Source organism: Lissotriton vulgaris, chromosome 7 (genome assembly GCF_964263255.1).
Source record: "Lissotriton vulgaris chromosome 7, aLisVul1.2, whole genome shotgun sequence".
NCBI lineage: Eukaryota > Metazoa > Chordata > Amphibia > Caudata > Salamandridae > Lissotriton > Lissotriton vulgaris.
Window position 1 is genome coordinate 1707325419 of NC_141695.1, and position 14169 is coordinate 1707339587.

At 50.7% G+C, this 14169-nt stretch overlaps 1 protein-coding gene across 1 annotated transcript in view; it reads right to left on the minus strand.

Moving 5' to 3' along the window:
• CDH4 (cadherin 4) overlaps positions 1-14169 on the minus strand; it is a 676299-nt gene that overhangs the window by 86737 nt on the left and 575393 nt on the right. The window contains exons 8-9 of the mRNA XM_086932873.1: positions 5087-5340; positions 2563-2705 (exon numbers count right to left, since the gene is read on the minus strand). Coding sequence (XP_086788999.1) covers positions 2563-2705; positions 5087-5340 — 397 coding nt within the window. The remainder of the gene's footprint in view (positions 1-2562; positions 2706-5086; positions 5341-14169) is intronic.

The following is a 14169-nucleotide window of genomic DNA, read 5'->3' on the forward strand; positions in this document are numbered from 1 at the left end:
CACCCCGTACATTCCTAGGCATACAATACACCCTACACTCCTAGGTACACTGCATCCCCTACACTCCTAGGTACACTGCACCCTCTACACTCCTAGGTACACTGCATCCTCTACACTCCTAGGTACACTGCATCCTCTACACTCCTAGGTACACTGCATCCTCTACACTCCTAGATACACTGCATCCTCTACACTCCTAGGTACACTGCATCCTCTACACTCCTAGGTACACTGCATCCTCCACACTCCTAGGTACACTGCACCCTCTACACTCCTAGGTACACTGCACCCTCTACACTCCTAGGTACACTGCACCCTCTACACTGCACTGCATCCTCTACACTCCTAGATACACTGCATCCTCTACACTCCTAGGTACACTGCATCCTCTACACTCCTAGGTACACTGCATCCTCTACACTCCTAGGTACACTGCATCCTCTACACTCCTAGGTACACTGCATCCTCTACACTCCTAGGTACACTGCACCCTCTACACTCCTAGGTACACTGCACCCTCTACACTCCTAGGTACACTGCACCCTCTACACTGCACTGCATCCTCTACACTCCTAGATACACTGCATCCTCTACACTCCTAGGTACACTGCATCCTCTACACTCCTAGGTACACTGCATCCTCTACACTCCTAGGTACACTGCATCCTCTACACTCCTAGGTACACTGCATCCTCTACACTCCTAGGTACACTGCACCCTCTACACTCCTAGGTACACTGCATCCTCTACACTCCTAGGTACACTGCACCCTCTACACTCCTAGGTACACTGCACCCTCTACACTGCACTGCATCCTCTACACTCTTAGATACACTGCATCCTCTACACTCCTAGATACACTGCATCCTCTACACTCCTAGGTACACTGCATCCTCTACACTCCTAGGTACACTGCATCCTCTACACTCCTAGATACACTGCATCCTCTACACTCCTAGGTACACTGCATCCTCTACACTCCTAGGTACACTGCATCCTCTACACTCCTAGGTACACATCTCCCCTACAACCCGGGGAATACAGCACCCCTTACGCCCCTACGGACAGAGGATCCCCTACCCTCCTAGATACACAGCACCCCCTACATCCCTGCGGCCTGCAGCACACCCTACACCGCTAACCACACAACATGTTCGTCACCTCTAGCAACACAACAGCTTACATCCCTAGCGACACACCTCCCAAACTGCTGTCTCTACAACATTCCCTTAGACACTGCATACCACAGCCTCTTGTACACTGACATTCCACCGCGCCTCGACAATGCGAGGTACATAGCACCCTCTACTTCTCTGGCTGCTCGTTGGTCGATAGATTGCCAGCCCCACAGGCCCCTCCATTGGCTGCCCGCGGCACAGTGATATGTGCAGAGTGAACGAGGGGGAGGGGACAGGGCCTGTGCAGGAGTGGACATGTAGAAACCTGGGTAAGAAGGTCCATTTCCACCCCTTGGGCTCCCACTGGGGTCTGACCGTCTTTCCCCTGACTCACTTGCCCCCACAAATCTCCACCACCCCTCCACCTGCTGGGACATTGAGTCCATGATGGGCGGGGATAAAGTGGTAGAGTGAAGCAGCCGCCCTGGAGCCCAGGTGAGGCGGGAGGACGTCTACTGACCCGTATTTAAAGGGAAGCAAGATAGGAAGAGACGGAAGGGGTAAGGGCAGATGGAGATGGGGGGGGGGGGGGATGGAGATGGCTATAGAAAGAGGAAGAGAGGTGCGGAGGCAGCAGATTAGAAAGAGTGATGTAGAGAATGATAGGACGCAATTGGGGTAGAGAGTGGGGTTGCAAAAGAAATAGATTCATAAGGGAGAGAAATGAGTGTGGGGGGGGGGGGGGTCGAGAGACCAGAAATGTGACGACTGATAGAGAGTATTTGTCTGGTTGTTTGTGTGTTTGCCTGCTTGTGTGTATGTTCGTGTGAGAGAGAGAAAGGGAATCAGAGAAATAAAGAACCAGGGAACTCGGGAGGTATTTGAAAGGAAATGCTAGGAATGCTGTATGTGTGTGCACTCTTGAATATAAAAGAATTGCACCAAACACAAGCAAGTAGGAAGAGTGTGACATTAAGAAGCTGCACATTTTACAAAACAAGGAAACAATGACATTTGGTTAAGACCTTCATTTTGTGTAAGGAGTTAAGACAGCTTATTTACATTGATACACTGCTCACATGTTTTGGTGTAGAACTCATTATTAATGCTATGCTTGTCTCTCTTGTCCTGGGGCACACTGATTATTAGCCTGAAAGTGCTAATGGTGCTCTTGGTGGCTTGGCTGCATTCAGAGTTTAGAAGCGCCTTCTATTGTTCCCAGGTCGCCCTTTATAAGCATATGTAGCTGTTAATCTGCACATTTAGAAAGTTTGACACAACTATCAATGGCAATGCAAGGGCAAAATGAATACTCAATAGAAGTGTTTTTGTATCATGTCTTACCCCCCCACTAGCCACCTCCAGCTCAGTTTAAATAGTACCTGCACTTATTTTTCCCCATTGAAAGCACTGGCTCTATGTAAGCCCATGCCATGCTCTTTACCGTTGTCAGTGGCCAGAAAGGTGGCCTCGTAGATGTCGTCCTTGATGTAGGCAGACTCGCGGTCCAGCACAGCCGTGGTGACGATCTGACCATTCGTGGAATTGATGCGGAGCCAGTTGGCCGGGTCTGAGAGCTTGGAGTATCTGAGGAGAGAGCAGAGAACACCAGTCATACAATCCCTCAGGATCAGGTGCCTCCCTCCCTCGGGTCTCTGTAAGTGTGTCCTTCCGCCTTCTTCTTTTAACAAAACCCATTGTTGATCAAGATAAAACAGCCAGAGCTACCAACCTCTCCCAAGGTTCAATGGGAGATAACAAATACATTAAAAGAACTCAGGCCTTGAGCGTTCGTAAACCACTGTATGTAGTTTGTGTTGGTCGCTTTAGGAAGCCAACTATTGTTTGGATTGGGTGGATGCAATCCTGCCTCAACAGCAACTGAGCCTCCCAGAACATGAGCCGGACCAGAGGGGATGAGGAAGATGCTATTCAGGGGGTCAAGCAGCCATCACCTTCCAGTGTGGCCTGCCTGACCCCCTCCGCCCTGGCTGACATCACCGACTTAGGGTGTATTGTTATGCTATTTTAGTTGTAAAGCGCACATACCCAAAAGCTTCTTGGCGCTGGAGAAGCACATCACCCGTGGGCTACCAGGATTAAACGGAAGGAAAGGAAGGTTTTAGGGCACACCTAAATGGACTAAATTGGGTTCAGGGTAAAAGCCAGTGTGCCTGCGGTTTTCAGTCCACAAAGGTAATTTTCGTTCTGAGGAGCGAAATATGAAGGCGATGACAGAATCTTGGAGGACTTGCCGGCCAATGGGAGATCAGTTTGTTTGCCAATAAGTAGATTTGTTTCTTTTGCACGTCTTTTTGCAAAGTTTTAAGACCTGTCTAACATTACCCTACTCGGGGCCCGCCTCCATGGCTTCCCTCAGCCTAAGCCTGTCGGACATAAGTCTCCTTGATACCCCCTCACACCACCTGCCATACGGGCTGCTTACCATTACCCAACCCAAGGTCACTTAACATCACCCTCCCTGGACCAGTATGGCTTTGACTTCTCCAGGGCCCGTGTTAGTCTTCTTTCCAGATCCTACCGGTGTGCGGACCAACTAGTACTACACCTATAGGATTTCATGTGTTCCTCACTAACCAGATAACGGGTTCTTGGTTTCAGGAGGAATGATGGGCCTCAGTGCTCCTCGACTCTACTGGGTGCTAGTGAGGAGCAAGGGCACCCTAAGACTGGAAATGCCATTTGACACTGAAAAGGCACATTTGAGGCCCATTGTTTAGGTTTCAGCGCCAGAATCTCTACTTGGTTATGAAATGAATTTCCATGTACACAAACAAAAGTGCTAATTATTAAAAATCAACTTCTCTATCGAGTGACACAAAACATACATGGAGGTGCTGCAGGAGGAGATAAATATACAAATATTCAGGGAAGGGTCGGAGGTCCCCTAGGGCTTGCTGAATGGGGTCAAAGAACATCACCTAGGTTACACCATAGAGGGACTGAGTGCAGGGCTTGGCCAAAAGCCAGGCCCGGCATTGAAAACTATGGGGCATATCTGAAGGGCCATAGACCTCCTCAACGCTGGCGGACAGGTAGGCGGATTAGCAGGGCAATGAACTGGGTCCCATCTCAGAAAAGCAGCTGGAATGGAGCTTCAAATCTTCAAAACAACCTAAGCCCATGCAGGTCAAAACAAAGTAAGTTTGATTTGGTATCACCAGGCCAAGGCATCTAAACAGAGCAAGACATTTGGCTAGAATCAAATTCCTCTTTAGGATCAGACTTTTCGGTGCCAGTCTGTCAGGGGAGACTGCACGTTTGCAGTCTTTCTGCCCGAATTAGGTACACAACTCCTGTGAGGATTGGATCTGAATGTGTATTCCAGCCACTGAGACAGCGGGAGGGAAAATACTACTTACCGATAAAGAAAGTCCATGTAACGGGTTACAGGTGTGTTTGGATTTTACACGTTGGCATTGGTAGGTGTTGCCCCTTTGGTACACACATGCCGGTGCCCCATAGTCTAGAAATAAGACCACCTTCGAGTGTCCTCTGAAGAGGGATCAGGGGAGTTAACCACTCGGGGGAACTATTTTTAAAGATGTACAGCTTTACGTTTAGCCATCTCCCAACAGCAGTCAAGGAGTTTGCTTATGAAATAGAGGAAAATGTGCCTGCCCCCCCCCTCCCCCCTATTAGTACTCACCTGACCTGCCAAATAGGGCAATTTGCAGGAGGAAAAACATGCCATTGGGAGACAGCTGGTAGCAACATCTTTGTCCCTGAGCCGGCCTGACGTCCTGCTAGAGGTCCATCTTTGCTACCCTCTCCGCCTCGCAAGAGCTCATTAGACACCACCACACTCACAGCCGATCTCATGTTACAACCTCTTGCACGCCTGGTCTCAAGTCTCTCATGTTGGCTCCCTTAATACCTGCTGGATGCTACCACATTTTGGGACCATCTAACATGACCACGGTCAAAGCCTGTCTGACGCTACCCACCGGAGGGCCTGCTGCAGGAAGCGATCAGGGTCCACAGCATAGAAGGTGCTCAGCACTTTGCCCACGGGCTCCCCTTCGTAGTGCTTGATAGGATCGTATCTGCTCGGGAAGGTGGGCGCCTCGTTGATGTCCAAGACGGAGATGGTGACTCGGGCTGTGGATTGGTCGGACATCTGTATCCCACTGGCCAGCTGCGCCTGGTTGCTCACCATGACATTCAGCGTGAATAACTTACTTGACTCGTAGTCCACCGCCTAAAGAGAAAAGAGATGAGGATTAGACAGGACAAGGCCTAGCTCAGGTCATCTCCCTGATGTGCGCCCATGCGACGAGGACGGGGCGAGTGTAGGGTCCCGCCTGGGTTCCTGCATCAATGCTAGCGTATAGTGTCAGGACCTGGTGACGAGCAGGACTAGGGAGGTTCATGGGCTGGGATCAGTCAAGGTATGTGCAGTTACTGCAGCAGGCTTGTGAACACTTAGGTGAGGTGGGAGTTTCTTTGGGGTCCAGGTCAAGGGTTTGTACACCCTAAATTCTCCTCTCTCCCTGGGAAGTAAAGCCTTGGAGGGCTTCAGTGTCTGTACCCACTGGAGCTACGCACTGCTGTGAATGTGGAGGTCGTTCCACTTCCACCAGGTGTGTGTGGCAGACAGAACTACCTTTCTTTCAATACTGGTGGCTGTGGAGGTTCAGATCTGCCTTTGAGGGATGGTGATGATACAGAGGTGGACAGGCTTAGGGAACCAGCCCATGAAGGAAATGGCTTTAGGTTCTTAGACATCGAGCAGGGCTCTACGGAGTTGACACAGCGGGTATTCCATACAGTAATAAACACACTCATATCATGACCTTTGTAGCATCTTGTAAAGGCTATACAGTAAGCTATGTGCTGATGAATGCAGGACAACATTTGAACTTACAGTGGTGGGAGACATAGGCCCAACTCTCCTTTCACTGCACGCTGGAGAGGTGGCAAGACCAGCAAATTCGTATCCACTGGTGGAAGAACTTTTTGAATCATGCTTTACATTGTCCATTTAATTATACAGGACCGCCAGCCTCACCTCTGGCAGGGCTAGCCACTGCGCGAAACCACATTCGGCGCCCCCTCCCACTTCTTCTCTTTAATTGTCTTGAACATTTGGGAGAAATAGGAGGAAGGTGAGGGGAGCCCTAGATTAAGGAGCGCCATGGAAAGAAAAACAAAAAAAAGCAGACAAGGGAGCGTGAGCCTCCAGAAAAAAAGTATTTAAACATCATTTTCTTTGTATTTTAGTTCTACAGAGACTTCTGCAGAGAGCTTCAGCACTAGTCTGGAGATCAGCGCCCTGGGCGTGGGCCCAGCTTGCACATCCATAGCCGCCCCAACGTCCAGACCGAAGATGCCCCCGTGAGGCCACGCGGCTCACTGGAGAGCGCGCGCCGATGGCCGAGCAGTGAGCGCGCGCCTCGGTGTCTGAGGAAGAGCCATGTTCCCGCCTCGGCGGTAATCATTGAGAGGGCAGTGCTTGACTATATATCACTCAAACCATTATTAGGCGGGATCGCACACCTTCGTATATTTAATGAGCCCTACGCCATCATTTATTAATTTGGAAAGTCTGCCCATTCCCCGGGGTGCGGATTTTAATGCTGTGCATATGGATTGATTTCAGAGATAAAACCTTCTAGGTTAGGGAGGAGACGGCAAGGACTGCATTCAAATCATCCCTGGGCCAGCTGCCATGCGTCCCGCCAAAAGCTGCGGGCGGGCTTCGGGGCCTCGTGGTGTTCGAGGGGACTGGCTCATCAGAGAGTTGGCTCCAGCTGCGCCCTGGAGCTGGTAACCTCTAGGGTGGGGGCTATAGCATCAGACAGGCTCACCACAGTAAGAGAGGGTCACCACTTCTACCGGGGTCAAAACACATAGGGGCTTGTGGAGGATCTGAACTCTCTAGGACTTGAGCACACAGCCTCCTATAAGGAGCTGGAAACGCATTGTGTAATGGGGAGGGTTGAAGATCACCTGGTGCTCACAGAGTGATATTGGCTTTTCATTAGGTGACTGTGTCAAGTGTGCCAATATCGCGTGGTACTGTGTGGGTTTTCATGTGAGCAGCACGATTAAACAAAGGAAAGCATGCCGGGTCAAGCATCCGCTCAAACACCAAACGTAGGCAAAAGTATCTGACGCACAGTGGGCCCTCCATGACTTCATAGATAGGGTCCAATATCCCAACACCAGCCCCTCGCTGGCTTCTTCTTTGCCTCTGCAAAGCTAGGGAATGGGCAAGCCGTAGAAACGACAGAATGCAAACAAAGCTCTTAAAACATACTACTGCCTTCATGACTCCCAAGACCAGTGTCGCAAGGGAGGCACCAAAGGTGCATAAGGCAAAAACAAGGGTAGCCGTTGCTATCTTTGGTGGCCTTAATTCAAACCACAGGTCCCATGCTTTGCCAGTGTTCAATGACTAGCTCAGAGGGATTACACTCTGATGGGGATTCCTTGGACCCTGGACATAGGGAATCAAGTTCCACTTCAGTGACAAACTCAGTGGGATTACAGCTTCAAGTGGACCTCTTGTTCACTCAGCTTTCGGATTCAGGGGCGTATTTATCAAGGTTTTGGATCGCCCAAGGGGATGCAAGGGCAACACAAAACCTAAATGAGATTCATCAAGCCACACAAGGCCATTTTGCGTGGTTCTGAGTGGTTTGATAAATCTAGAGTAACGTAAGGCAGCATAAATCGTAGCCTTGCGTTACTCTGCGGCAGAGAGGAGTACTGCGAGAGGAGCATGTGTGTCTCTCCACATCCACCCATGGTTTCTGACACATTCTCAAATGTACCAAACTTGGTAGACCTGGGAATGTGTGAGAGTGGTGTGCTTCCCCACCAGAGGTGCGACAAGGAGAAATATCCTTATTTCTCCTTGTTGTTTCTTCTTTCTAAAGAGGAAAATGCCTCTGAGGATTATTTTTGTGCAGGAAGGTGTGCCTTCCTGCAAAAAAAACAATCCTGCCTGTAGCATGACGTAAGTGTGCCTGTGTTGGTGCTGGGCAGCCAGCAGTGCGCCAGCACTAGTAAAGGACAGGAATGCGCCATACAATGGTAAATGAGGCACATTCCTACCCTTTCCCTTAGCGCAGCAAGGTGTTTGCTGTGTTGCACTGTGTGAAAGAATAATACATCTGCTCCTCAATCTACACCTCAATGACACACTCAGAGGCTGAACCTATGTGGATCCCTTGTGCGCTCTGGTTAGGCACTCAAACTGCAACTCAGTGAAAACTCAGCGGGATTATACCCCTCAAGTCGATACCTTGGTAGCACAGCATAGGGATGCAAGCTACACCTCAATGACAAACATGAAAGGGCTCCATTATGTGGACCCCTTATGTAGGCACCCTTGCGCCATGGTGCAAGGACACCTGTGTTTTGGGCAGGATTATTTTTGTGCAAGAAGGTATCCCTTCATGCACAAAAACATTCCTTAGAGACCTATTCCTCTTCTGCAGCTCACATGGAAAGAGGAGGTAACGAGGAGAAATGAAGATATTTCTCCTGGTTACGCCTCTCTCGGGTAGGCGCATCACTTTTGCAGAAACTCAGTTTTACTGCCTTTGGTAAATCTGGGTTTCTGTCAAAATACATGTATGAAAGCATAGGAACACCTGTGCTTTCCATGTAAAGACTACCCGAAGCTGTGTAACGCAATGCAGCGCAAGGCTCTCCGTTACATTCCTTTCAAAAATGAAATCACAAGGCAGCCCTTGTGTGGCTTTGTAAATATCGACTAGCATTTTGCATCATAGCTGCAAAAAAAATTGTTACAACCATGACAGAAACAAGCACTGGCGTTGCCAATAGGTCTCGCAGTAGGAAAGTTGGAGCTATTACAATTGCAAATAACAATGCCTTTTATTTTTGTTTTCATTTTAAAAACATAAAGGGCTTTGTCATTTACAAAACCAATAGCTCCAACTTTCCTACTGCGAGACCTATTGTGCACTGCACAGTGTGGGTGAAAGTGGCACTGCGTGTGTGTGAGTGGCTTTGAGTGAGTTGCGTTGCGTGGGTGAGTGGCGTTGCATGTGTGAGTGTTGTTGCGTGGGTGAGTGGCGTTGCGTGGGTGAGTGGCGTTGCGTGGGTGAGTTGCGTTGCGTGGGTGAGTGGCATTGCATGGGTGAGAGTAGCGTTGCCTGTGTGAGAGTGGGCTTGCGTGGGTGTGAGTGGCGTTGTGTGTCTGAAATAGGTGCTGTGTGGGTAAAAGTGGCACTGCGTGTGAGTGGATTTGCGTGTGTGAGTGGCGTTGCGTGTGTGAGTGGCGTTGCGTGGGTGAGTGGCGTTGCGTGGGTGAGTGGCGTTGCGTGTGTGAGTGGCGTTGCGTGTGTGAGTTGCGTGGGTGAGTGGCATTGCATGGGTGAGAGTGGCACTGCGTGCGTGTGAGTGGATTTGCGTGTGTGAGTGGCGTTGCGTGTGTGAGTGGCGTTGCGTGTGTGAGTGGCGTTGCGTGTGTGAGTGCGTTGCGTGTCTGAGTGGCGTTGCGTGGGTGAGTGGCGTTGCGTGGGTGAGTGGCGTTGCGTGGGTGAGTGGCGTTGCGTGTGTGAGTGGCGTTGCGTGTGTGAGTGGCGTTGCGTGTGTGAGTGGCGTTGCGTGTGTGAGTGGCGTTGCATGTGTGAGTGGCGTTGCGTGGATGGGTGGCGTTGCGTGGATGAGTGGCGTTGCGTGGATGAGTGGCGTTGCGTGGATGAGTGGCATTGCGTGGATGAGTGGCGTTGCGTGGGTGAGTGGCGTTGCGTGGGTGAGTGGCGTTGCGTGGGTGAGTGGCGATGCGTGGGTGAGTGGCATTGCATGGGTGAGAGTGGCATTGCGTGGGTGTGAGTGGCGTTGTGTGTCTGAAAGTGGTGCATTCAGTTTCCACAATGTGGTGCACTATTTCTTTTTAGAACCACATGAGTCAAAGTTTAAACATTCCTTTTAAACTTGAAAATTCATGTTTAATGTATTAACAAGAATTTTATGCGAACTAGTGCTGTAGCCGACGCGTTTCGAGTCCTGTTAAGAAAGTCACAGGGCTCTCATCAGGCAGCATTAAATGGATTCCACGGGGAACTGATTGAGGGCTTGAGTGCGACCTTTTATTAATAGTAGTGTGGCCGCCACTGTGTGTCTCACACTTAAGTGAAAGCCTCAAGGGTGGTCTCTTGTCAAGGCATTGTTTATTGTTCCAAGGTAACAAGTCTTCTCTATTCAGAAGCCAAACAGTCCACCGCAGCCTTGCGTGAGGTACTGTGCTTAAAGTTGGTTATTTTGTAATAACTCTGAAGGCTGAACAGCCCACCGCAATCGAGCGTGTGGCGCTGTGAGTAGGAATTATGTCTTCTTTGGTTCAAAAAGAATCTTTCTGTTTTCTGTCTAAAAGTGGCACTGCGTGGGTGTGAGTGGCATTGCGTGTGTGAGTGGCGTTGCGTGTGTGAGTGGCGTTGCGTGTGTGAGTGGCGTTGCGTGTGTGAGTGGCGTTGCGTGGATGAGTGGCGTTGCGTGGGTGAGTGGCGTTGCGTGGGTGAGTGGCGTTGCGTGGGTGAGTGGCGATGCGTGGGTGAGTGGCATTGCATGTGTGAGTGGCGTTGCATGTGTGAGTGGCGTTGCATGGGTGAGAGTGGCGTTGCGTGTCTGAAAGTGGTGCTGTGTGGGTAAAAGTGGCACTGCGTGGGTGTGAGTGGATTTGCGTGTGAGAGTGGCTTTGCGTGTGTGTGAGTGGCGTTGCATGTGTGAGTGGCGATGCGTGTGTGAGTGGCGATGCGTGTGTGAGTGGCGTTGCGTGTGTGAGTGGCATTGCATGGGTGAGAGTGGCGTTGCGTTTGTGAGAGTGGGCTTGCATGGGTGAGAGTGGCGTTCTGTGTCTGAAAGTGGTGCTGTCTGGGTAAAAGTGGCACTGCGTGGGTGTGAGTGGATTTGCGTGTGTGAGTGGATTTGTGTGTGTGAGTGGCATTGCGTGGGTGAGTGGCGTTGCGTGGGTGAGTAGCGTTGCGTGGGTGAGTGGCGTTGCGTGGGTGAGTGGCGTTGCGTGGGTGAGTGGCATTGCGTGGGTGAGTGGCATTGCGTGGGTGAGTGGCGTTGCGTGGATGAGTGGCGTTGCGTGGATGAGTGGGGTTGTGTGGGTGAGTTGTGTTGCTTGGGTGAGTGGCGTTGCTTGGGTGATAGTGGGCTTGCGTGGGTGATAGTGGGCTTGTGTGGGTGTGAGTGGCGTTGCGTGTCTGAAAGTGGTGCTGTGTGGGTGAAAGTGGCACTGCGTGGGTGTGAGTGGCTTTGCGTGAGTGAGTGAGTGGCGTTGCGTGGGTGAGTGTGGGGTTGCGTGGATGATAGTGGGCTTGCGTGGGTGTGAGTGGCGTTTCGTGTCTGTAAATGTTGCTGTGTGGGTGAAAGTGGCACAGAGCCTTTGATGTGGCCTGGCGCAGGAGAAATGCTGCTGCTGCTAATTAAATATAAAAAGTGTTTAGGGACTCACGGCTGCCGAGAGTAACAAGGCAGTGCTGGGAGGGGGGCTGCACACCAACTGAAGTGCTCTGGTTGCACGGCCTGTGGCCGGCCGTGTGAAGTGATAAGCCTTTGAAGTACACAGCATGCTGTGACGGAGGTGTGAGAGGTCTGGCAGGGAACAGATGGCCTGGCTGTGAAGCAGGGGGTGGGGCAGCGCTGGGGAAGCCTGTGGGAGGATGATTGATGCCTTTGATGTGGGGAGGGAGGAGAGCCTTTTGCGAGCCTGCAGGAGAAATGCTGCCGATGCGCGTGCATGTTTAATCACGTGATTCACGTGAACTTAAAGAAAACCGCGGCTAAAAGCCCGTGGTTTGAAGAGGATTTTGCCGACTTGAATTCTCCCCATTTCCCATTCCTGCGGAATGGTAAAGGCGAGACCTAAAAATTAATAAGACTGGGCCTCATGCTAAACCCCACAATGACAAACCTAGAGGGATTAAAAACCTGTGGCTCCTTGGTCACTGTATTAAGATGCACAGGTGACACTGCACAGTTGATGCCTACCGGCTGGGCATACATCTCGCTTTCCTCACCATCTTGTGCAGATGGGATGATGTTATTCAACAGTCATGGACTGCTCCTTTTGGCACCTACAAGGGCTGATTTGAACACATATGTTAATGGTCTATAATGGAAAACTCGAGCTGAAGGATGAAGGACTGTGGAAAGGCCGGACACCAAGAGGGTAAGATAGACCTTTATTGAGCTGTTGACGTCAACGCCACCATGCAGCACCTGCCTCACCAGGAATCCTCACCATCTCAACATTCCCCTACACAACATTTCAAACACCTACAGAGACACAACATACCTCTCTTCCTTAAAAGGTAAAAGAAACAAGATACCCCAATGTCAAAATGTAGTGATGTCCATACTAAAGGAACTGAGTAACATTACATTCATGGGCCACAAACATTGCACTTACGTATATTGTGGGAAATAGGAAGAGAACCTCACTAGTGCTAAAGAGATAACAGAACAAATGATAAATTACATTAAATAACAAGCTTTAACCCCTTCCACGCTGATGACGAGCTGGGCTCGTCATGGCGTAGCCTCCTCGCACGCTGATGACGAGCCCAGCTCGTCACGTAACATGCATTTTTTAAAATCTCAGCGTGCGAGCGGAATTCCGCTAGCGCGCATGAGGTTAAATGTAATAGGAAATGACTTGGCTCGCACTGTTTTTGCATAAGGACCCTGATCACACTCAGGCATTTCCTCCCCAATCAAGCTCTTCTGCACATGACCAGACCTGGAGTTTGGAACTATCACCAACATGCTCTTGTTCCACACTTTCCCATTCTCCTACACAACAACATGGTCCCTGACGTCTTTTACCCTAATCGGTGCAGAAAGTCTTGAAAAACCCCTTATCACATGACATTGATTTGTTATCCTCACCCAGTCTCTGAGTTTAACTGGAACTATTCAGCATGATTTACATACAGTACTGTATTTTACGTGCACCACCCCTTGTACATCCAATACATGCCCAACTTTGGCAGCGCCCAACACTTTCTCACCCATCCATTCTTTGCTCAACCTCGAGCCTGCCACCCTTCCTCTTAACAGAGGAAAAGGTGGCACTCCTGAGCTAATGTGAGGCTGTGACGGGGGAGAACCGGATGACCCAATACAGCATGACGGACAACAACTTTCTTTGAACAATGCCCTATTGCTTTTACTTTTCTTTGAACAGCAACAGGAAAACTGGAAGAGCAAGGTGGATGTTCTACCCGGACCCGAGGCTGGGTCCCCAGAGGAACACTGTTTCTTTAATTGGGCGGAACTCCTGCCGGAACACGCCCACGACTGTAAGGTAAAACCCAGCCTTGAACTCACACAGGTGTGTTCATCTCCCAGAGGCGGCGGAGTAGGTGGGAGAGACGAGGATAACGACGGAGGAGAGTGGAGTACGGGAGCAGAGACGGAGAGAGGAGACTGGAGAACGGAGGCAGACAGCGGGGACGTCACAGGTGCTCAAACCATCGAGGAGGAAGATGAGGAAGTGACCGAAGGCGAGCCCGGAGCGAGACGAGTCGACTACAGTGACAAGCCAGGAGGCCAACGTGAAGGCGCTTCCCCCAGCCACACTTCGAGGGAAGTGTGGCTCTCGCAGGTACGGTCACGCTTTGCGGGCTGGGCGGGACGTAGGTGGGCTAAGCCTCCCTGAGACTCACACGGCATTCCTCTACACTCCCCCCCTCCCCCCTCCCTTTCACTGAACCGGCACCATAGCGTTTCAGAGTTGCTTGTGCACGTGTGCCTCTCACTCCCTTCTCCCCACACTGTATATAATTGCACCAGAACTAAAGTCTGTCCCGCATCTTTCTTTCCATACCGTGACCCGAGCTGGAAGGTAACATGGCCGACCTCCGGACTACAAGACCCAGAAGTCCCCGGGAGAAGAGCGGAGCGGTAGCAGAGAGGCGAAGGAACAGGCAGTCCATCCCGGAGACAGAGTCAGAGATACCCCTACCATATTACCGGAGAGTGATTCAGCGAAGGCGCATCTTTAAAACAATAAAACCAGCCTTACCTTCAGTACCTGTCT